This window comes from Castor canadensis, chromosome 7, assembly GCF_047511655.1.
Source record: "Castor canadensis chromosome 7, mCasCan1.hap1v2, whole genome shotgun sequence".
NCBI classification, from domain to species: Eukaryota; Metazoa; Chordata; class Mammalia; order Rodentia; family Castoridae; genus Castor; species Castor canadensis.
Window position 1 is genome coordinate 6,141,101 of NC_133392.1, and position 23,162 is coordinate 6,164,262.

At 41.6% G+C, this 23,162-nt stretch overlaps 1 protein-coding gene across 11 annotated transcripts in view; it reads left to right on the top strand.

Moving 5' to 3' along the window:
- The window catches only part of C7H10orf90 (chromosome 7 C10orf90 homolog), a 241,458-nt gene that overhangs the window by 139,962 nt on the left and 78,334 nt on the right, over positions 1 to 23,162 (top strand). For 10 of the 11 annotated variants that reach the window (XM_074078059.1, XM_074078060.1, XM_074078064.1 and 7 more), the window contains one exon: positions 13,317 to 13,408. In XM_074078059.1, coding sequence (XP_073934160.1) covers positions 13,317 to 13,408 — 92 coding nt within the window. Of the gene's footprint in view, positions 1 to 7,344; positions 7,406 to 13,316; positions 13,409 to 23,162 lie in introns of those variants that run through there. The other variant, XM_074078061.1, reaches the window with a different exon arrangement.

Consider the following 23,162-nt stretch of genomic DNA (forward strand, 5'->3'; position numbering starts at 1 on the left):
TTTTTATTATACACTTTTAAAGCTTACTCAGACCTTTATATAACATACTAAACCCTTCGATGCCTTGTCTTTATCCCTCCTATTTGAAACAATCTTTAGGACAAACCCTTCTTTACATAAATCCTTTCTCATCCAAAAACATTTCTTTTTCCTTTAACTTCTCAAAAAATACATTCACTACCTATCTATATCCATTCTAGTTGTTTACTTTGTAACTGTATTTTAAAATTAACTTTTATAAAAATTTTAAATGTGTTATAGGGGCTGGGGCAACTAATTAGTGGCCCTTGTTTTTTAAGGAATTTATGATAGGCATAAGGTTTTTGTTTCTCAGAGGGGCTTGAGGGTATATTGTTTTTGGTGTGGAAACTGTGAGGGATCTTTGAGTTTTATTTGAATAGGGAGGGCCGTCCTGGCTTACCCTACACTCATCCCATCAGTCCACATTGTGGAATCTATTTGTTCCTGAAGGATGGGGCAGCAGAAATAGCTGCCTGGGGGGAGGAGAATTTGAGTTTTTAGTTGAGATAGTAAATCATGTTCCAGCAGGGACATTGGAGTTTTAGGTGCTATGAGGAAAGAGTGACAGAAGAGGAGGTCTCCCCAAGAGCAGGCCAGAAGCTAGGTAAACTAGTGCTCTAGGGGCTGGCCAGATTTGCCCTGAACGATAACTTTTGTCATTGGACTGGGGACCTGGAGAGAAACGTAAAACAGAAATGGGCTCCACTGTCTAGGAGGAAAATGACCTTTTGCTTCTCTACCATTATGACTACCTGAGGCTCCTCAATATTGATATTAATAAGTGGAACATGGACAGGAAGCCCTGGGACCCATCAATCCATAGGAGGTGGCACCTCACTTTCTAACTGGAGACAGGGGCACTTAGACCACCAGTGGTTACCTGTGCATAGAGGGCAGGGTCCTGGTTGGGGGCGGGGCTGTCTCCCTTGCTGTCCCCCCTTAAGCATTCTCTGCAGAAATGCCCCTCCTGTCTACCCTGGTAGCAAGTTCAGGATGCAGGCCCCAGTCGGGTGGGGGCAGCAATGAGGTCATGTCTCTTATCTTTCTCTCTGTTAATAATGTCCTGGTTATAATATACAGGCATGGCTAGTTGTATTAGTTGATCCAATGACTTTTCTTCTTCAGCCACAGACTGAGTTTTCTACAAATATCTGGGGCTGACTGTTAGAAGTTTATCTTTGAGGAGAACCTCTCTCACCTGTGACTCTGGGTCCACTGTGGTATGCTTTCTGATAGCATCCTTAAGATGCTGTAGAAAGGTAAGGGGATTTTCTTCAGGATGTTGCTGTAAAGCAAAGCTGTTATTTCACATTGACACCTGATACTCTGGAGAGCAGGTCTCTGAACTGTTCTGGGCCTCAGTTTCCTCACTTGAAGAATGAGGGATCTGGTCTAGGTTATACTACTTTCTTCCACTATGAGATGGCTGAAGTGGCATTAACACCATTTATCCTCCTCACCATTTTTGTTTTTGATTTAGTAATGTTGAGGAATTGAACCCAGGGCTTTGTACATGCTGGGCAGACATTTTTTCACTAAGCTACTTCCTCAGCCCCAAATTTTTTTTTGTCGTTGGCTGTACTGGATTTGAACTCAGGGCTTTATGCCTGCAAAGCGTCACTCTACTGCTTGAGTCATATCATCAGCCCCTTTTGGTGTGGATCTGTCAAGGGGACTGCCTGTGCCCATGTAGGTAGGCACACTTACTCCCTCATTTCCAGGTGCCACTAGTATTGGGGATCATTGTAAATGGTAATCATTTCCAACCTGAGTGGCCTGGGCCAGAACCCATTGTTTTTCTAATGAGGAAAGAGTTTGGTATAATAGAAGCATAATATCCTTTCATGCCAATTCAAAAGTTTGGATCACAGAGATAAAGGCTTGAATGTATTTGTCAGGTGTGTCAGTATAGGTGTCCAGACATTTTTTAATTTCCCTTAGATCTGATAGATGGAAGGGGACATAAGACTCGCCCTCTTCCTACCATTACCTATTGAAGGGGGAAGCACTTATTAAGGAGTTCTGAATATTAGGGTGTTTTAGAAGGTAGAAATTTGTATAGGGGACCTAAGTTTACTTTTTTTCCCTCTTATAGAAAAGGTCTAATTAGAGTATGGTATTGTAATTTAAGGAACCCTGTGAAGGCCACTTCTCTTGGTCACCCAAGGCATATTGAGGCCAGGCCTCAGTACAAAGCTTTTAACATCTATAAGCCAGAAGACTGGAAGGTGCAGGTCTCATCTAGACAGAAAAAAATGCTAGGATCTTGTCTTTTAGCTAACAGCAGGCAGCCTCTTTAATAAAGGCTACTTTTTAAAATTGTTTTATTATACATATGTGCATGCAAGGCTTGGGTCATTTCTTCCCCCCTGCCTCCACCCCCTCCCTTACCAGCCACTTCGCCCCCTCCCTCTCCCCCACCAATACCCGGCAGAAACTATTTTGCCCTTATCTCTAATTTTGTTGAAGAGAGAGTATAAGCAATAATAGGAAGGAACAAGGGTTTTTGCTGGTTGAGATAAGGATAGCTATACAGGGAGTTGACTCACATTCATTTCCTGTGCGTGTGTGTTACCTTCTATGTTAATTCTTTTTGATCTAACCTTTTCTCTAGTTCCTGGTCCCCTTCTCCTATTGGCCTCAGTTGCTTTTAAGGTATCTGCCTTAGTTTCTCTGCATTAAGGGCAACAAATGCTAGCTAATTTTTTAGGTGTCTTACCTATCCTCACCCCTCCCTTGTGTGCTCTCGCTTTTATCATATGTTCAAAGTCCAATCCCCTTGTTGTGTTTGCCCTTGATCTAATGTCCACATATGAGGGAGAACATACGATTTTTGGTCTTTTGGGCCAGGCTAACCTCACTCAGAATGATGTTCTCCAATTCCATCCATTTACCAGCGAATGATAACATTTCGTTCTTCTTCATGGCTGCATAAAATTCCATTGTGTATAGGTGCCACATTTTCTTAATCCATTCGTAAGTGCTGGGGCATCTTGGCTGTTTCCATAACTTGGCTATTGTGAATAGTGCCACAATAAACATGGTGTGCAGGTGCCTCTGGAGTAACGGTCTTTTGGGTATATCCCCAAGAGTGGTATTGCTGGATCAAATGGTAGATCGATGTCCAGCTTTTTAAGTAGCCTCCAAATTTTTTTCCAGAGTGGTTGTACTAGTCTACATTCCCACCAACAGTGTAAGAGGGTTCCTTTTTCCCCGCATCCTCGCCAACACCTGTTGTTGGTGGTGTTGCTGATGATGGCTATTCTAACAGGGGTGAGGTGGAATCTTAGTGTGGTTTTAATTTGCATTTCCTTTATTGCTAGAGATGGTAAGCATTTAATAAAGGCTACTTTTTAACAAAGGAATAAATCATCTGTAAAGTTAGAGAAGGGCATTCAGAGGGCATCCCTGGCCAATAACAGTACCATACTGTCCATTTTGAGATTTTTGGGACTATAACCTTGAGCTAACAATTGGCTTCAAGGGCTGGGTGTGGTGCCCCGAGGTGTGAGGTGGGGCTAGGAGCAGGGTTTGTGTAAGGCACCAATGCCCTCCATACACACCTGGGACAAGTGAGCCTGTCTGCCTAGGCCTGATCCTGTGGCCTGTCACCCCTCCCCCCTTCCTGTGTACTCTGTGCACGTTTATTCTAGGGGAAGTGGCAGTGGGCCGCAGTCATTGCCACATGTGGCTGGTGGCCCAGGATGTGTTGGGTCCTCTCTATGGATTTTCTTAGCTATGGCAGGCATTTTTGCTGTGTCCAGAAGCCGGCATCCTGTGCACGAGCGCGCCTGTTTGTTTTCCCTCCTCCCCTTGTGGGGGCAGAGTTAGAGCATGAGCCTGGCAGCCACAGTTTTGTAAGCCCTTTTGTAAAGCAGCTGATTTAAAGTTACTTTAGACTGAGAGGTCTGGCAAACTAGTTGGAATAACTTAAGTCATAAGATACCATGTTACAAGTTTTTCATGGGAGGCAGGGTCCCAGTAAACCCAGGGAGGGGAAGGCAGACAGAGACAAAGGACATGTGGTGAGACCGTGGAGGAGGCAGAAAAGGTGTCCTGACATCTTAGGTAAGGGACGGGAAGGCAGAGCCTGGAGGCATGACACATGCCTGAGGGATTAGCCATCACCTGTGCCTCTAGGTCACGCCCATTGACTGGTACTGGAGCACTTTCAGCAACATGAAACCTCCACTCTCCGATTGTTGTCTCGGGCTAAAGGGGCATTAGACAGGGGAAAAGAGAAGCAGTTGTCAGATAATCAAACAGGACTCCCACAACGTAGCATGAGGCACACCTGAATAAACCCCAGGCTTGGTCTCAGCCCACAGGGAGGGAGCATGAGCTCCCCAGAGCTGGACTCGCCATGAGGCCAGAGTTGGCAAGGAGTGGTTGGTTTAACACCATGGCAGGAAAGTTCCTCAGGAAGATAGGAAGAGACAGGCATGGTAAGCAGTGCAAGAAGTCTGCTTTCATGGGGAAGGAGGTGGTTTGGGAGAGGAATTAGTTGATTTAGAAACTGGTTTAGAGACTAATAGAATCTGCCAGGGGAACAGAAAGCACAGAGGGAGGGTTTGGTGCGGAGATAGGGAAAGGATTGGATGTAGGAAAGTTCCTTCCATTTACCAGCATGCTCACAGAGATGTATAAATCCCTTAAAATATTGGTATTGAAAGTGCCATTAACTGGCCATTTGGAGGCATTGTCTAATGGGTATTGGGGCCATGCCTGATTACAGAGAAAAGTGAGCTTTCGTGGCTTAAGATCAGCGTTAGGCCAAGGGGCCCAAGGTTGGCCAGGGGACATCCCATTGGGGAGTCTGAAGGAATTTGGGACGGTCCAACTCCCATAGTGAGGCCTGACCTGAGGAGAGATATGGCAGGCATCACCGATACATCAGGTCCTCAGGAGAGAGAGAGTAGATGTGGAGCACCCAGAGGGAATGTCTTCACCATGGGGGGGTCCACAGTCCCTAGTGGGGAACCCAGTTCCCAGGGATGAGAGCGAGCCGAGACCTAGCGCTAGGATTTCGAGGAAATGAGAGAGATCACAGCTCTGCATGAAAGAAGGACTCACCGAGAGGACCTTGAGGGAAGCTTGGCCAGTGGTGGATGGCGGTTGGAGGCACGCTAGGGTGGAGGAACTTCCCTGTGAGCTAGTGAGGGAGTGGCGTTTTCTAGGATCAGGGGTTCTGGCAAAGCAGCTCAGATCCTGGAGGAAGGTAATGGGAGTTGAGAAAGAGAGAGAGAGGGATGGGGTGGGGGAGGCCGGGAGAGCAAGCTCAATGCTGGGAGTGCACCCTGATCCAAGTCATGGCACCAAATGTTAGGAAAAACTCCGCTCACAAAGAAGGCTCACTAGAAAAGTCTCACGTCCATAGAGCAAAGTTTAATGGCAGGCCCAAACTGCCAGGCTGGCCAGGGAAAAGATGGCGCAGTAACGAATCTGGGCCAGGCGTGGCTTTTATGGAAGGGGAAGATTAAGGAAGTTAGCGCATGCATGGTGGTCTCTGGTAGGGGTGGGGCTGTCTTAGAGCATGGGAATTTGTTTAAGGGCAGGGCTGTCCTTGGAAGTTTCTCAAGCGAGGTCTGAGGATAAAATGGCCACCGACTTACAAATGGTGACATTATTGTTCTATCAATAAGAAACCCTCCTCAGAAGGCCTTGAGTGTCTAGAGAGACAGACCTTGGACATTGCCTAGCCAGTGTCTGTCTCATGGTCAGCATGTGTCAAATTCAGCTTTTATGACCTGATGGTGAAACTGGCCAGACTCCAAGTCCCTTGGATGAGCCAGTGAAGTTTACATCGGTCAAACTGCTTACAGAGGCACTTCCCATTTGTGTAATGACCCAGCCTATTGATGCCTTGTCCCAGGGCATAAAAACACTCTCTTTATGAGATGGTATTTCACTTGAAGGTCAGGAGTTATGCAGTTGATCATGTCTCCTCTTTGGCCTTGGCTGCGGGAACTTACCCTTGAGTTGTGATTCATCTGTGCCAGGGCTGGCTAAGCCCAGGGTTTTTGATTCAAAGATTTCTCCAGCTCGTTGTTAGCTTTGTTTATCGGTTTCACCAGTATTTACCGTGTTAGCCACCATATTCTCCCCTGTCTGCAGTTTACTTTCTATGGTTTGTCACCTATAGCCAACTGCAATCCAAAAATATTAAATAGCAAATTCCAGAAATAAGCAATTCATAAGTTTTAAAAGTTTTATTGCAGTATATTCTTATAACTGTTCTATTTATTATGCTAGTGTTGTTAATCTCTCACTGTGCCTCATTTGTAAGTGTTACTTTATCATAGGTAAATAAACATAGTATATTTAGAGTTGGATACAACCCCAGTTCCAGAATCCACTCAAGTTTTGGAATATGTCTCCTGAGGAGAAGGGGGAACCACTATATAGGCTACCTCAAATAAGTCATGTGCAAATTATATCACAGTGTTTATTGTAACTTACTGTCAAAGATGGTTTATTAGATTGTAAGAAAACTGGTCATAGCAGCCTGTATGGTGAATAGGCTGTCATATTGCTCAACTCTTTTTTTTTTTTTTTTTGGAAAGCAGAGAGTGGCGCTCCCAGAGCTGGGAGGGGTCCCAAGAGAGGGTACCCTGCTCAACTCCTTAGATAGACTGGTTTGCAAAAATTGTTAACAAGCAGCTTAAACAATTTTACTTTGCGATGCTATCTGGATATATTTTAATGCTAAGAAATTTTTAAACTGCCTAAAATGCTGCCTGGCAAGAGACCACCATCATCAAATAAGTGACAAAGTAGGGAGAGGTTGGGAAGAGAGAATTTTTTGTATTAATTGTACAAAGGGGTTTCATTGTGATATTTTCATAATTACAATGTGCTTTAATTACATTCGCTCCTTCCAATACTCTTTCTTATCCCCCTTTTTCACAATTTCAATGGGTTTTGTTATTTTATTTTCATACTTGCACAGAATATTCTTTGATCATAATCACTCCCCGTTCACCTGGGAAGAGAGAAATTCTTCCCTCACTGTAGGTAGTGCAGAAACTTGTTCTTTATCTCATATCTAATAGTGCTCTGCAGAAGGTTTTTAAATAATGCTCAGGAGACTTGTTTTAATTGTCAAAGGAACCTCAGCTATGAACCCCAAAGTGGTGGTAAAAGGAAGCAGTGTGAGTGACTGTAGGCCCCACCCTTGTTGCTTGGTAAACATTCCAGGGATCCCATCTTTGTGGGCAGTAGGTTGGAAGGTTGGGAGCTGCCTCATTCTGAGAGCAGTTACTGATGCAAACTGTGGCCAAGTTTTCTCTTTTAGTGAAATGCGTCCTTTTCATTAAAAGGCCTTTGAAATTGAGTAAAATGGCTTCGAAACGTCAGTGGAATGTGACCAGACAGCCGGGGGAAGGTATGTGCTGTTTTTCTCTACACGTGTCAAAGTATATGTGTTTGTCCAGGCCACACTTAGTGAGTATCTTCAGCTGGCCCAACACTATGCATCAGGAAAGGAGATGAGATTCCACTGAAGGTATCAGTATGGGGAGACAGACTCAGGAATAGATAATCACAGTATAGCATGCTAATGCCTGTCTGGGGCACTACTGTGAGTACAGTGTATTCCCCAAAAATATATTCCAGGCCTAGCCCCTGATGCCTGTGAATGTGACCTTATTGGGAAGTGGGGTCTTGACAAATGTGGTCAAGACAGAAAAGGTTGCCCTGGATTAGGGTGTGCTCTTGTCCAATGACTAAGATTTGGAGGCACTTGAACATGTGAAGATGAGGCAGAAATTAGAGTGAAGCGTCCACTCACCATGGGAGCTAAGGAATGCCAGCAGTCCTTAGAAGCTGGGAAGGACACAGGGAAGGGTCTTTCCCTGGAGCCATCAGAGGGCGCACAGCCTTGCTTGTGTCTTGATTTCAGACTTCTAGCCTCTGCGAACTATAAGATAAGATTGTTGCTATAAGGCACTCAAGTTAGTAGAGCCCTAGGCAACCAGTAGGTACCAATATAGGGAGACATGTAGGGGATGCCAGGAAGCTCTTCTAAGAGGAAGTGACCTGCTTTGAGAGAGGATGTGTTTTGGTCCAGTGGGGAAGCTGGGAAAGCAGCATCCATAATCAAGGCCATGGGGAAGCCCAAGCCACCAGTATCCTGGAGGTGAAAAACAGTTATTTCAACGGTTTCTCTTCTCAACTCCCTGGATTTCTAGGACCCCTACACATACACTCAGATTTTATATGTCTTCTAGGTCCTTTGTGTTTCTTGCAGGAGAGTTTTTGAGTGGGCATGTGGCCTTCACTGGCCATATCAAGGGTATTTGGCAGACTTGCCAGGAGATGTGGCTGGTGGGATCACTAGCCTGATTGTGACCTTGCCAAGACCAGGCAGCATAGGGAGATGAAACTGATGCAATGGAGTAGAGCTTGTTTTGAAGATAAAACCAGCCTTGTTTGCAGGTGACATTGGAGGTGAGGGGAGGGAGAGGAGCAGAGGAGATCTCTCTCTTTCTACTGTGGAGGTTGAGTGGGTCTGGCTAGTCATCAAGGAAGGGAGTCAGGAGGAGGAGGAAGGAAAGGAGGAACTGGAGGGGAGCTGAGTTGGAGGTGCCTTGGAGGCAGCTGAACCTAAAGGCAGTGCTCACAAAGGGAATTTTGGCCCCTCCTTGGCTAGATTGGTCTAGGGGTTTGGTAAGATGAAGCAACCAGAAGGTGGAAAGATACAAAGAAGACCATGTTCTGGAACCCAAAGATGGAAAGAAACTCCTGAGGCACTGTGTGGTCAACAGTGTTACATCTCACAGAGATGATTAATTGAATTTAAATCTGAAAAGTGATTCTCTCAGAAACATCTGTTTTCAAATAGTAAAAGGGTTTATTATCAAAGGTTTGGTAGGAATTCAGAGTAAACTTTGACTCCTAACAGATTAGAAATGAGGGAAGGCAGCTGAGATCCATTAATGGATGGCTGAGTACACAATCTCTGCCTCTTACGTGAAGGAGGTAGAAGTGAAATCATGTAGGCTCACCCAACATTTGCTGGTGCTTTGGTGGATTGATTCATTAGGCAATACATGGTGGTGCTTGTCTGCTGTTTCTGTAGTGACAACTGAAGCAGTGCTGGATGACATGCGGGACTATATATGATTCTTTAATTGGATCCTGTACTTCACCAATATGCTACTGGGTTTCCTCCAAATATGCTGTATTTTCCTCCTTTTATACTTGGCCTTAAACCATTCACACCTTTCCCTTTGTCCTTTGCTTGGGCTGTGCTGCCTTCTCCCCAGCTCCTTCCACTTCTGTCTAGATCACCCCATCCTGCAAGGCCACTTTCATTGTCCTCTTCTGCTCTAAACTGTTCCTGGTCCTCTCAGCTGGAAGAGTTCTCTGTGGCTTTCTGAGGCCCAGGACAGCAAAACTGTGACTTTGTCTTGAGGTCCCTGGGAAGTGAGAGCATCTCTCCCACTTTTGCCTCAGCGCAGGGCCTCACAGGCCCTCCTGACAGCGTTGGTTGACTTTGCTCCTGCAGCTGCCTCCAAGAGCTGGGAGTAGCTCAAAAGGGAGCTTTGGGTTTGTGGTTCAGGCTGGTCGAGATGCAAGTACAATCTTTCCAGCCGTCTCAGGAGAGAAAAGTTCTTGGCACAGTCTAGTGAAAGGATACACTGGGTAGGCCTGGAGGACCAGAATGCTGGACACCACGCACAAGTAACAAGGGAACCAGCAATGACCATGGAGGCAACTGGACTAGTTCTTAATTAGCCTCAAAATAAAAGTCAGCATGCTGACTTTAATGATCATTTTGTTCTAACTGAAGCCTTGTTTTGATCCCCATACTCACAGGCTAGGTATAGTTTTCTAAAAGTCGTGGGTAGTTTTTGAATCAAAGCATCGTAGTTCCCTTCTGGGGCCTCGGGGTAGATTTGAGCTACCATATCCTGGGAGGCTGGCTAAAACACAAATGTTTGAGCCTCACCCCAGGATCCTCACTTGGTAGGTATGGGGGTTATGTAATGGGACCTAGAGCATGTATTTCTCCCAAACTTCTCCATGATGCCGATGTAGCTCTGGGGCTGCACTTTGCTGTGAGACAGCCCCAGGAGGTCGGACATCTCTGGTTGTTTCTAAGAAGTGAAGCCTGAGGCAGAGGGTAGGACATGTGGGAGTTGGTGGGGGTGGGGGCTTTTCAGTAGGGACCCATGGACAAGTGAGGGATGCTCCATAGGGAAGGAGGAAGAGCTGAGTGAGGGAGTTGTCTGAGGTAAAGTCTGGCCTTTGGTGTCTGTCCTGGGCAATGAACAGCTGCAGTGTCCCAGTCTTTGTCCCAGTCTTTATCACAGCATAACACTGGCTGTGGTCCAATGTGGAAAATCATCCTAGGGAAGAAGGAAGCTGTGAGTTATTGACAGCAACCCCCTAATAGTAGGGGATTGGAGTGGTCCCCCAGCAAAGAACTGGTAGGGCACAACAGTGTCAGTCCTGTATTCTGATTTCATAGATGGGGAAACCAGAACCAATGAGGTTAAGTAAATTAGGCAAAGTCACACACCTGGAATGTGAACCTGGGCTATGGGACTTGCACAAATTCTTGTTGAGCATATATCCTGAAGTCCTTCAGTGCCTGCACCTGCTGCCAGCTCTTTTGAACCAGGGCCATTCTTGATGCAGCTACTCCTTTTCTATTTTTTGTGCATTCTCCATATATTGTTTTAATGTTGCCATCGTGTACGCCATAGCTTTTGAATCCTTTCTTTCCATAAACTTTGCATTGTTAGTACTTTTCCATATCCCTATCACTATACAGACTTCACATTCATTATTTAAAGGCCATACATTCTAGTCTGTACATCTGCTTGATTCTCCTCAACTCATCTGTGCTGGGTGAAATAATGACACTGTCAAAGCCGTCCATATCCTAATCCCTAGAACCTGTGCATATGTGACTTCACATGGCAAAAGGGCAGGTGTGGTTGAGCCAATAATCTTGAGATGGGACAATTTCCTGGATTATCCGGTTGGGCTCTACCTGATATAAGGGTCCTCATTAGAGGACAAGAGGTTGGAGTCAGAAGAAGAAATGTGATGGCAAAAGCAGAGGTTGGAGTGATGCAGGCTGGGAAGGAAGGAATGTGAGTGGTCTTTGAAAGCAGAAGGCATGGCAAGGAATTCTCTACCAAGAGCCTTCAGAAAGCAGCACAGCCCTGCAGACACCTTGATTTTGGTCCAGTGAGACCCATGTAGGACTTCTGACCCCCAGAACAGTAAGATAATGCATTTGTGTTGTGGTTGTTACAGCAGCCACAAGAAACTCAAACATAGCCACTGCTTACCTGAGCAGGCAGCTTCCCCTTCTCCCTGCTGGAGATGAGGTGCTTCCCAATAGTTGGTGTTTATTGTATGATGTTATGTTGTGTGTGTTACATTAAAGGCTACTTCACTGTGTCATTTGATCTTTTTCAGTACCCTATGAAGTAGCACCTTCATCCTCTCCATTTCACAGCTAGGAGCCTGGGAATGCTAAGTAACTTGTCCAAAGCCACATGCATGGCCAAAGCTGGGATTTAGTCCCTGGGGTGGTATGGTCTGATTCCAGTGGCTTCCTGAACACTGGTGCCACAGCATTTGTGACCATTTGGGCTTTGGGAATGGCTGCCCTGATCTTTCACATTAGCAATTACAGTTACTGCCATTTATGGTATATTAACCCCACACCCTATCCATGCTTGAGCCTTTACATGTAGTTCCCTCAGCTCAGTGACAGCAAGGACCACATTGCTGCAGGAGGTGTCACTCCTGCATGAAGAAACTCAAGAGAGGGGTACACAGCTCACCTACTTCAGGTCAGCTAAGTCCGAGCTGGATCACACCCAGACCTGTCTGGTCATAAAGTCTGTGCTGATTCTAAAGTTCCTACCCATGCGCAATGCCACACAACCAGGGCTGGGTGATTTCTGTCTTCATCAGCTTTACTGTCAGCTCATCATGGCACTTCGACTGTGCGCAGGAGTCCATGAGACCTTCATGAAAAGTAATCTGTGCACATCGTTTTGGGTGACCATCTCTGTCACTCTGTGGCAGTCACAGATGGAGCAATAAGCACGCATGTGGGCAAGAGCAGATGGAGGCTTGTCACCCCAGGTTGAAATGAGGAAGAGCTGAACTGCAGACCAGAATTGGTGACCCTTGAAATCCCCTTGAGGACCTTTGCAAATTGACCAAACTTGAAAATACTATATCATTTTCTCCATAAAATATTTCAATTCTGTCTAAAAATTTTAATAAGTCCTGCTTATTAATTAATTTAGGAAGCCATTGTTTTTAAAGTTTCTTTTTCCTCATTATCAACATCAGTAGCAGGGGATCCATCCATTGTAACATTTTGAAGTCACTTTCCCTGGAATATCACCATTGTGGAGGCAAAGTTGTCACCCCAGCCTGAGGAGACTGGGTCTCTGACTGGGCTTGCACAGATTCCTCCCTTCCAGTCTTCCTGTGTTTGCCTCACATTCCTGCAGGAGCAGCCTGACTAGGATCCCTGTGAGAGTTGGGGTTGTTGGTAATGAGGACCTGTAGCTAATGTGGTCTCATGCCTGTCTGGGTACCAGGTAGACTTTGAAATGCTCCTAGCTTACATCAGGAGTGCTGCTGCCTTGAGAGCACTTTTTCTCAGGCCTCTGAGTTGTGCTAGGCAGGCGTAGTGGAAGGCTAAGGGCTGTTCTGTAGATGCACCCATCGTTACGTGCACTTGGGCCTGATGGTATTCTTAGGTGTCCTATGGCTCATGCTTATGGGAGGGACATGTGGGGGATTACATACACAGTGTCTCACAATGTTATCATCAACATTTCCTCAGATACTAAAACGGTTTTAATATCAGTGTCTGGGTCATCCATTGCCCCTCCAATTTTGGTTGCATTAAAAGACTGGATGAAAGTCAGTCTTGCATTTCTGCCTTTCTTAACGCTTGTGGTGCTGGGAAATCTGGAGATGTGATTTTCTCTTCTGCTAGGTGTAAACTCAGGACATTGAGAGGTAAGAGGGCTACCCTTGTTCAATTCTTAGTGACTCTAAGGGACTGAAACAACTGTTTGGGAGATCTGCTGCAGTCTAGTAAACTAAATAACATTGGACTCCAAAAGCATTAAATGGAGGTGGGTGGAGTGAAGGAAGGAAATAGATAAGCTTTTATCGTGAGCTGAAATTCACTGGATTCACTACTGGCTATCTGAGCAGGGGACATGAAATTTTATAGTAAAGTTATATATTCCATTTTATCCTCTTATGTGCTAAAAGTAGCAATATTATCTTTCTTTGTCTAGGAGTGCCAGACCATCACTACAGTACGAACGATCGAATTGCCCTTAAAAATCTCCAGTCTGATGTTACAGAGAGAAAATCTGAGTTCACCAAGGTAACATATGTTTGTGACTTCTGGAGGGCATCTGACTACAAAATGTCATCCCTAGGCTACTTGAGATTGGTTTGCACTATATTTTGCTTAGTGAAAAATTGAAGGGTTTCCACGTCCTCCTCCATTCTCCACTGTGCAGTCTTTCTCTTTTCTTCTCTACAAATAAAATCTTTCTGACCTCAAAAAAAATTGAATTAATGCAGCAGAAAATTCAACCACCAGTGAGTAAGAATTGTTACCTGAAGGTATGGTCTATATATTTAATTATTCTTTTATAATCTTCACTATTAATTTGTAAATTTGTATTATCATAGGAGTATATGATGATTGATCTCAATTTTAAGCCAAAGTTAATATAAATACATGCATACATACATACACACAAACAGAAAGAGGAAAGAGAAAAATGTGACCTTTAGCACTTTGAAGGTCAGGAAAAGATATCTGAAATCTAACAAGTGAGTGTAGGTTGTTTTAACTGCAAAAGTGTCAGTGGTACAAAATAGGGAAGAACATTTAATGTCATGTTTATACAATAAGGTGTTTCAGATTCTAGAGAATCAAAGAACTCTGTGCACAATGGTTAGTATTACCCACTTACATGCCAGACTCTGCTTAATTGACTTATTTAACCTTCCTGTCAGTCCTGGGAGGGAGGTGGTTTTGTGCCCATTTTGTTAATGAGAAAACTACACTTCAGCTTGTAACTTGCTCCAAATCTTGCAGCTCCTAAGATTTCTGGCTCCGGAACCCTCCTCCTCCTCACTTGCTCTAGGGGACTGCTGCAGAGGATGTTTACTCCAGTTAATAGAACTTGAGTATGGATTTTCTGACCTTAAAGACTTGTCCCAGTTGTTGCAGTTTACAAGATACTTGCTGTCCTTCACAAATGGATGTTTGGCCACCACTTTTGTAATTCTAAGAGAGAGTGAAATTATAAGAATTCTGTTACTTAAATCTCTCAGATTTGAATAACAAAATATTCAGAAATGCTTGTTGGTACTACTTTGACTGAGTTCAGCATTTAGTAAAGCTCTTTGCATCCCTCAGGAACTCCAGGTCTCAAATCCCATAGGTGGAGAAAGAGTGCTGTTTTGGGTTCTGAGATTTAGTCATTTACATTCAAAACCCTTTCTAGGATGGAAGCACCATGCTCACTGTCTCAGGGTGTACACATGCGTGGTCCTAATTGATTTGTTCTCTGAGCAGGAACTCCAGGTAGAAGGAGGAAAACGAACAGGAGAAACAGTGAATCATGGAGAGTCTGGACTGGGAGCAGATGCTAGTTAGGAAGAGTGTGTGTGTGTGTGTGTGTGTGTGTGTGTGTCAGAGGGAAAGATGGCACTGCTGAGATGGATGATTACTCTTTTAAAGAAAGATTCCAGGGCCAGAGATGTAACTTAGTGTCAGAGTGATTGCCCAGTATGTACAAGGTCTTGTGTTCAACCCCAGCACCAAATATATTTACTCCAACTGACCTTTATTCCTACCTATTTTCCACTTTGAGCTGGCAGATTTAGGTATTTTCCTGTTGATGTCAAAATTAATCAGTGTTTGGTCATAAATGATGATACAGACCTTTGGGACTATGTGACTGGATCCCTATAATACCCCTCTCCCCACATTTACACTTGGTCATTTTCTGTGACTAAGTTAACTCCCAGAAATCACACCTTCTCTATATTTGCTCTGGAATTACTTGGATCATCTAACTTGATTAGTAGTGTGACTTTCAAATTTCCCTCCTAACATTGAGCTTGGAGAGTTTGTCCCTCTGTGTGCTCTAAGAGTGCTGTAAGATGATGAAACTGCCTGTGTGAGTGCCATAAATCTCTGTATCTCTCCAGAGGCTGCTCAAGATTGATTGCCTTCCGTTCCAAAATGTATTGAAGCTGTAGCAATGATATGAGGTACTCCTCTTCTGCCAAGTGATTATTTAAAAGGAGTGAAATATGGAAGAGTTCTCTTCTGAAAAAAAAAGTTCAAGTTTTCCTGTAGTAAAAGTAATTACAACCCCATGTAGAAACTTAGGAAAATACATAAATATATACATACATATACGTGGACACATATACATATTTATGTCTTTCCTTGTTTCTCCACATAAATTTTACAAAAGTATGAGTGTAACACATATCAACTTTTATGGTTCTCTTTGATTACCTAATATTCCATCACTAGCAATTTCCCATGTCATTTAAGTTATTTGTAATTTTAATTTCTGAAGAATATAAGATGCAGTTGTGCATATCATGATCAATTTACCCACTCCTTCTCTTTTAAAACCCAAACCCAAACATTGATTCTTGGTGGTTGCAGGGGTGGGGGGGAGTCTGTAGGAAGAGGGAGTGGGGACTTTTTATTTTTTATGTAATGGGTTACGGGGTTGCAGTTTCACAAGATGAAAAGTGTTCTGGATGCGCATGCTTGTGATGGCCACACAACATTATAAATGCATTTGCTCCCACTGAAATGTGTACTTAAAATTGGCAAGATGGCAAATTTTGTTTTGTGTGTATTTTGCCACAGTATAAACATTGGGGAAAATTGATTCCTGCCAGCTTTTCATTGCTGTATATTACTGTGCATGAATCCTCTGGTCTTTAGTAACTGCACAGAAAGACAGTCACTTCATGATGGAGAATGAGAGGAGCCCAGGTTCCCATTTGTCATAAAGCTCATAGAGAGTAAATGTGTACATGTGAAATGGTCTAATATCCAGTACGAAATAGCACCAGGTTGACAGATTACCTAGTGATGATGCTTCTAGATCTTTTCGGTGAGGGTAGCAGGCTTGCAGTGGGTGTAGAGGTAACTGTTGTAGAGTGTATCTGTGGGGAGATGTATCCAAAGACTCTATCTGGAAAAATACAGCTGTAGCTTGCAGAGCAGCATTGGAACAGGAAAGAATTGTCTTGAGGAGAAAAATACAGATTTCAAAGGTACAGATGAGATTAGATGCTTATCCTTTGGAGAAATAAATTGCTCCAGGAATAGAGGCATCCTCACTCCAGTGACTCCGGATCAGATTTCTCTGGTCATCTGCCGTTCATCTCTCCCTTACTTCAATTTATGAAATGATGCCCTTCTTAGTAATATGCCTTAAGGCATAAATATAAAGTTAAAAATAGTCAGTAAAAAGCATAAGACTATGAAAGCAGTTACCAGCTCTACAAAATCATGTTTGAAACATTTAAATAAATCAGTATCTCAAAGCAGCATCTATAAGAAAGAAATCGTAACAATGTGTTGGATGTTGATGGTCAGGAAATGAATGGTTTACTGCCAAAGCAAGACACAAATCCTACTATGCGCTGAGCTCTCTCCGACCTCAGAAGTGCTACTTTAAATACAAGGTGATCTTCTTTCTTTCAAGTCAAGTCTTAAATCAGTTAACTTTATTTAAGATGGAAGAAATCTCTTTTTAAAAGCCACATTTAGTTAACCCAGTCAAAAAGACAGCCGGAATGTCATAAAGTTGTTTTTACTTGCATTCATTTGATTACTATTAAGGATGATCCCTTTTCCATATTTGTTTACTAACTATATTCTCTCTTAGATGGAAGATAGATTTTTCTTTAGCTATTAAAGGGCATGTCTGAACAAGATAACCATGTATTAAGAGCCAGGAATTTCAGAATCTGGTGAATTCTCAATTTTCATCAATTGGCCCCACTAGGAGTGGGCATAAACATTTCTGGTGTTAATTTCCTTTTTTGTAAAGTTGGGCTGGGTTATAGTTTACTACAATTAAAGGCTATTTAGGAAATGCCTTGAGTTTATGTACCTTAAATTCTTTCTGTCCTCTTTTTATTAGTGCATATCAGTTATGCAAAGAGGTAGCATTGTGATATTTCCATATGTGCATACAAGGTACTTCAATCAAATTCATCTCTGTTACTTTCTTATCCTCCTCCCCCCCCCTTTAAACAATTGTAACTGGTTTCATTAATTTAACTTCATGCTTATGAAGTACTTTGATCATAGTCATCTGCCCTTCACTCTCTCCATTCACCCCATACCATTTTCATCCTTCCTTTTTTATACTTGAGTCATTTTTTGGTTTAAATTCTATATGTGAAAGAAAACATGCCATATTTATCTTTCTCAGTCTGACTTATTTCACTTAATATGATGATTTCTACTTCCATCCATTCTCTTGAAGAGGATATAATTTCATTCTTCCTTATGGCCAAATAATACTCTATTGAATATATAAGCCACATTTTCTCAATCCGTCAGTTGATGGACACCTAGGCTGATTCTATAGTTTGGCTCTTGTGAATAGTGCTGCTATAAAAATGGGTGTTCAGGTGTCTCTATTGTATCCTAACTTACATTCCTTTGGATGTATGAGTGGGATTGACAGAATTATATGGCAGCTCTATTTTTATATTTTTGAGGAACCTCCATACTGATTTCCATAGTGGCTGCACTAATTTACATTCCCACCTATAGTGTATAAGTCTTCCTATTTGATAGCAATTTTGCCAGGATTTATTTTTGTTTTCTTGATGATCGCCATTCTGACTGCGAGGTGAGATAGAATCTCAGTGTAGTTTTGCTTTGCATTTCCTTTTGGATAAGGATGTTGAACATTTCTTCATGTATATATTGACATTGGTACTTCTTCTTTTTAGAACTCTGTTCAATTTATTTGCTCATTTATCGATTGGATTGTTTATTTTTTTCATGTGTAACTTTTCGACTTCTTTATATATTTTAGATATTGTCCCTTGTCAGATGAAACCTGGCAAAGGTTGTCTCCCATTCTCTTGGCCATCTCCTCCTCTGATTATTGTTTCCCTTGCTGTGCAGAGCTTTTTAATTTGATACAATTCTAATTGTCAGTTTGTGTGCTTACTTCATGAGCTGTCGGAATCCTATTTAGAACATCTTTGCCTCTGCCTACATCTTGACATTTTTTCAGTTTTCCTGTAGTAGTTTCATAGTCTCAGATCTTACATTAAGGTTTTTAATCCATTTGTTGAAGAGGCTGTCTTTTCTCCAGCTTTCTTTTACACCTTTGTCAAAGGCGGGATGTCTAGTTGTGTGGGGTTATCTCTGGGTCTTCTGCTCCATTGGTCTACATGTCCATTTCTGTGATTATGACTCTGTGGATAATTTGTGATTATGACTCTGTGGATAGTTTGAAGCCCAATATTGTGATATCTCTGGCATTGCTCTTTCTTCTCAGGATTGCTTTGTCTATTAAATGTCTTTTGTGCATCCATATCAATGTTAGGATTGATTTTTCTGTTTTTGTAAAAATGATATTAGAATTTTGATGGGGATTACATTGAATCTGTAGATTGCTTTTGGTAGCATAGCCATTTTCATAATATTAATTCTGCCAATTCATGAACATGGAAAACATTTCCATCTTTTATGTCTTCAGTCTCTTTCTTGAATGTTTAATAGTTTTAATTATAGAGGTCTTTTTATTCTTAGGAATTTACTTTTTCGAGGCTATTGTAAATGGGATTGTTTTCCCGATTTCTTTCTTGGCATGTTTATTATTGGTATATAGCAAAGTATTCATTTTTGTATGCTGATTTTATATCCTTCTGCTTTGCTAAAAGTGTTTATCAGAACTAAGAGGGCTTTTTTTTTTTTTTGGTGGAGTTTAAGGTCTTTTAAGTATAGGAGCATATCACTTGCAAATAAGGATTATTTGACTTCTTCCTTCCCTATTTGTGTCCCTTTTCTTTCTTTCTCTTCCCTTATTGCTCTGGCTAAGAATTCATGCACTCTATTGAATAAGAATGGAGAGAGTGGATAATCTTGACTTATTCCTAGCTTTAGAGGAAATGGTTTCAGTTTTCTCCCATTTATTATGATTTTGGCTTTAAGTTTCACATATAACCTTTCTTATTTTGAGGAACATTCCTTCAATTCCTAGTTTCTTTGGGGCATTTATCATGAAGGGATGTTGAATTTGCCAAAAACCTTTTCTGTATCTATTGAAATGATCATATGGTTTTTGCCCTTGATTCTGTTTGTGTACTGTATTATGTTTACTGATTTGCATATGTTGAACCATCCTTGCATGCTTGGAATAAAGCCAATTTAATCATGGTATATGATCTTTTTAACATATTGTTGAATTTGTTTTGCAAGTATTTCATTGAGAATTTCTGCATCTATGTTCCTAAAGAAAACTGATCTGTAATTTTGTTGTTGTTGTGTGTCTTTATCCAGTTTGGGTATCTGGGTAATACTGACTTCATAGGATTAGTTGGGTAGTGCTCCCTCCCTTTCTGTTTTATTGAATAGTTTGTGGAGCGTTGGTGTTAGTTATTCTTTAAAGGTGTCATAGAATTTAGCAGTGAATCCATCTATCTGGTCCTAGGCTTTTCTTTGCTGGGACTTTTTATTCTTCAGTGTCTTTCCTTGTTGTAAATCTTTTTACATGGTTCCTATCCTCCTGGTTCAATTTTGCATCTATAAATTTATCCATTTTTTCTAGATTTTCCAGTTTATTAGGATGTAAGATTTTTAAGTATTCCCCAATGATCCTCAGAATTTCATTGGTGTTTGTTATGATATCCCCTTTCTTGTCTCTAATTTCATTAATTTGTTTCTTTACCCTCTTTCTTTTGGTTAGTTTGGTTAAGTATTTGTCAATCTTGTTTATCTTTTCAAAGAATCAACTTTTTGTTTCACTGATCCTTAATATTGTCCTTTTAGTTTCCATTCTGTTATTTTTTCCCTCATCTTTATTATTTCTTCTGTCTACAGCTTTTGGGCTTAACTTATTCTTAATTTTCTGAGAGCTTAAGGTGCATCACTAAGTTATTATATGAGAATCTTTGATGACCCATTGATCTTTCAAGAATGAATTGTTCAGGTTCCATATTGTTCGAATATTTTTGTAGTTTGTTTTTATTTCTAGTTTTTTTCTATTGTAGTCTAATAAAACATAGGAAATTATTTCAGTTTTGTTATCTTTGTTAAGACTTGCTTTATGTCCTAAGATATAATCTATTTTGAGAAAGTTCTGTGGGCTGCTGAGAAGAATATGAGTTTTGTGGCTATTTATACAGATATCTGTTAAGTCCATTTGATCTATATTGTTGCTTAATTCTGAATTATCCTTATTGATTTTTTTTTCTGTCTGGATAACTTCTATGTTGATAGGAGTGGAATATTAAAGTTTCCCACTATTATTGTGCTGGGATCTATCTGTGTTTTTATGTTTAGTGGTGTTGGTTTTATGAAATTGGGTGTGTCAACATTTGGTGTATATGTGTTTACAATTGTTATCTCCTACTGCTGTATTGTTCCTTTATTAATATGAGATAGCCTTCTTTGTCTCTAGTAATTTTGGTTTGAAGTATGTTTTGTCAGATAGCATACTTGTATGTGCTTTCAGGCTCCCTTTGTGTTGGAAATCTTTTTCCATTCTTTCACTCTTCTATTTAGTATGACTTATCTTTGCCAGTGAGGTGTGTTTCTTATAGGCAACAAATGGGTGGGCCTTATTTTTTAATCCAATCTGCCAGTCTGTCTTTTGAGTGGAGAGTTGAAGCCATTAATATTCAGAGCTATTGCTGAAAGGTATGTTATAATTCCTGTCACGCTATTGGTTTTGTGGTACTTAATCTTCATTGTCTTATCTGCTCAGTGAAAATTACTCTTTCCAGCATTTTTTGTGATTGCATTTACTTTCCTCTTCTGTGTATAGGATTCCTTTAGGTATCTTCTGTAGTAATGGTATAGCATTTGTGAATTGTTTTTGTTTATCGTGGAAGGTTTTTATTTCTCTTTCAATTATGAAGGATAGCTTTGATGGGTGCAATAAAATAGGACAGTAGTTATTTTCTTTTAGGGTCTGAAATACATCATTCTATGCCCTCCTTGCTTTTAAAGTTTCTTTTGAGAAATCTTCTATTCTGTTATTCTGGTGGCTTTGTCTTTCTAGGTGTCTGGGTACTTCTCTCTTGCAGCTTTCAATATTCTTTCTCTGTCCTGTATACCTACTGTTTTAATGTAATATGATATGGGGAGAGTCTTTTCTGGTCTTGTCTTTTTGAAGCCCTAAAAGACTTCAGTGCCTGGATGACCATCTCTTAAGGTTTGGGAAATTTTCTGCTATTATTTCATTAAATTTGTTTTCAATGCCTTTAGCTTGCACCTCTTGTCATTCTTCACTGTCCATGATTCATAGGTTTGGTATTTTAATGGTGCCCTGGAAGTCTTGCATGTTCCATTTGTACTTCTTAATTTTTTTTCCTCTGTCTTCATCTGCATGTTCAAACACATCTTTGTTGTCTTCAAGTCCTAATTCTCTGTCTTTAATTTGATTGAATGGCCCATCAACTGTGTTTTTTTTCTTTTATTATTCATATGTGCATACAAGGCTTGGGTCATTTCTCCCCCCTGCCCCCACCCCCTCCCTTACCACCCACCCCCTCAATACCCAGCAGAAACTATTTTGCCCTTATTTCTAATTTTGTTGTAGAGAGAGTATAAGCAATAACAGGAAGGGACAAGGGTTTTTGCTGGTTGAGATAAGGATAGCTATACAGGGCGTTGACTCACATTGATTTCCTGTGCGTGTGTGTTACTTTCTATGTTAATTCTTTTTGATCTAACCTTTTCTCTAGCTCCTGGTCCCCTTTTCCTATTGGCCTCAGTTGCTTTTAAGGTATCTGCTTTAGTTTCTCTGCGTTAAGGGCAACAAATGCTAGCTAATTTTTTAGGTGTCTTACCAAACCCCACCCCTCCCTCTACCCCCCACCCCCTCTATACCCAGCAGAAACTATTTTGCCCTTATTTCTAATTTTGTTGTAGAGAGAGTATAAGCAATAATAGGAAGGAACAAGGGTTTTTGCTGGTTGAGATAAGGATAGCTATACAGGGCATTGACTCACATTGATTTCCTGTGCGTGTGTGTTACCTTCTAAGTTAATTCTTTTTGATCTAACCTTTCCTCTAGTTCCTGGTCCCCTTTTCCTATTGGCCTCAGTTGCTTTTAAGGTATCTGCTTTAGTTTCTCTGCGATAAGGGCAACAAATGCTAGCTAATTTTTTAGGTGTCTTACCAAACCCCACCCCTCCCTTGTGTGTTCTCGCTTTTATCATGTGCTCAAAGTCCAATCCCCTTGTTGTGTTTGCCCTTAATCTAATGTCCACATATGAGGGAGAACATACGATTTTTGGTCTTTTGGGCCAGGCTAACCTCACTCAGAATGATGTTCTCCAATTCCATCCATTTACCAGCGAATGATAGCATTTCATTCTTCTTCATGGCTGCATAAAATTCCATTGTGTATAGATACCACATTTTCTTAATCCATTCATCAGTGGTGGGGCATCTTGGTTGTTTCCATAACTTGGCTATTGTGAATAGTGCCGCAATAAACATGGGTGTGCAGGTGCCTCTGGAGTAACCTGTGTCACAGTCTTTTGGGTATATCCCCAAGAGTGGTATTGCTGGATCAAATGGTAGATCAATGTCTAGCTTTTTAAGTAGACTCCAAATTTTTTTCCAGAGTGGTTGTACTAGTTTACATTCCCACCAACAGTGTAAGAGGGTTCCTTTTTTCCCGCATCCTCGCCAACACCTGTTGTTGGTGGTGTTGCTGATGATGGCTATTCTAACAGGGGTGAGGTGGAATCTTAGTGTGGTTTTAATTTGCATTTCCTTTATTGCTAGAGATGGTGAGCATTTTTGCATGTGTTTTTTGGCCATTTGAATTTCTTCTTTTGAGAAAGTTCTGTTTAGTTCACTTGCCCATTTCTTTATTGGT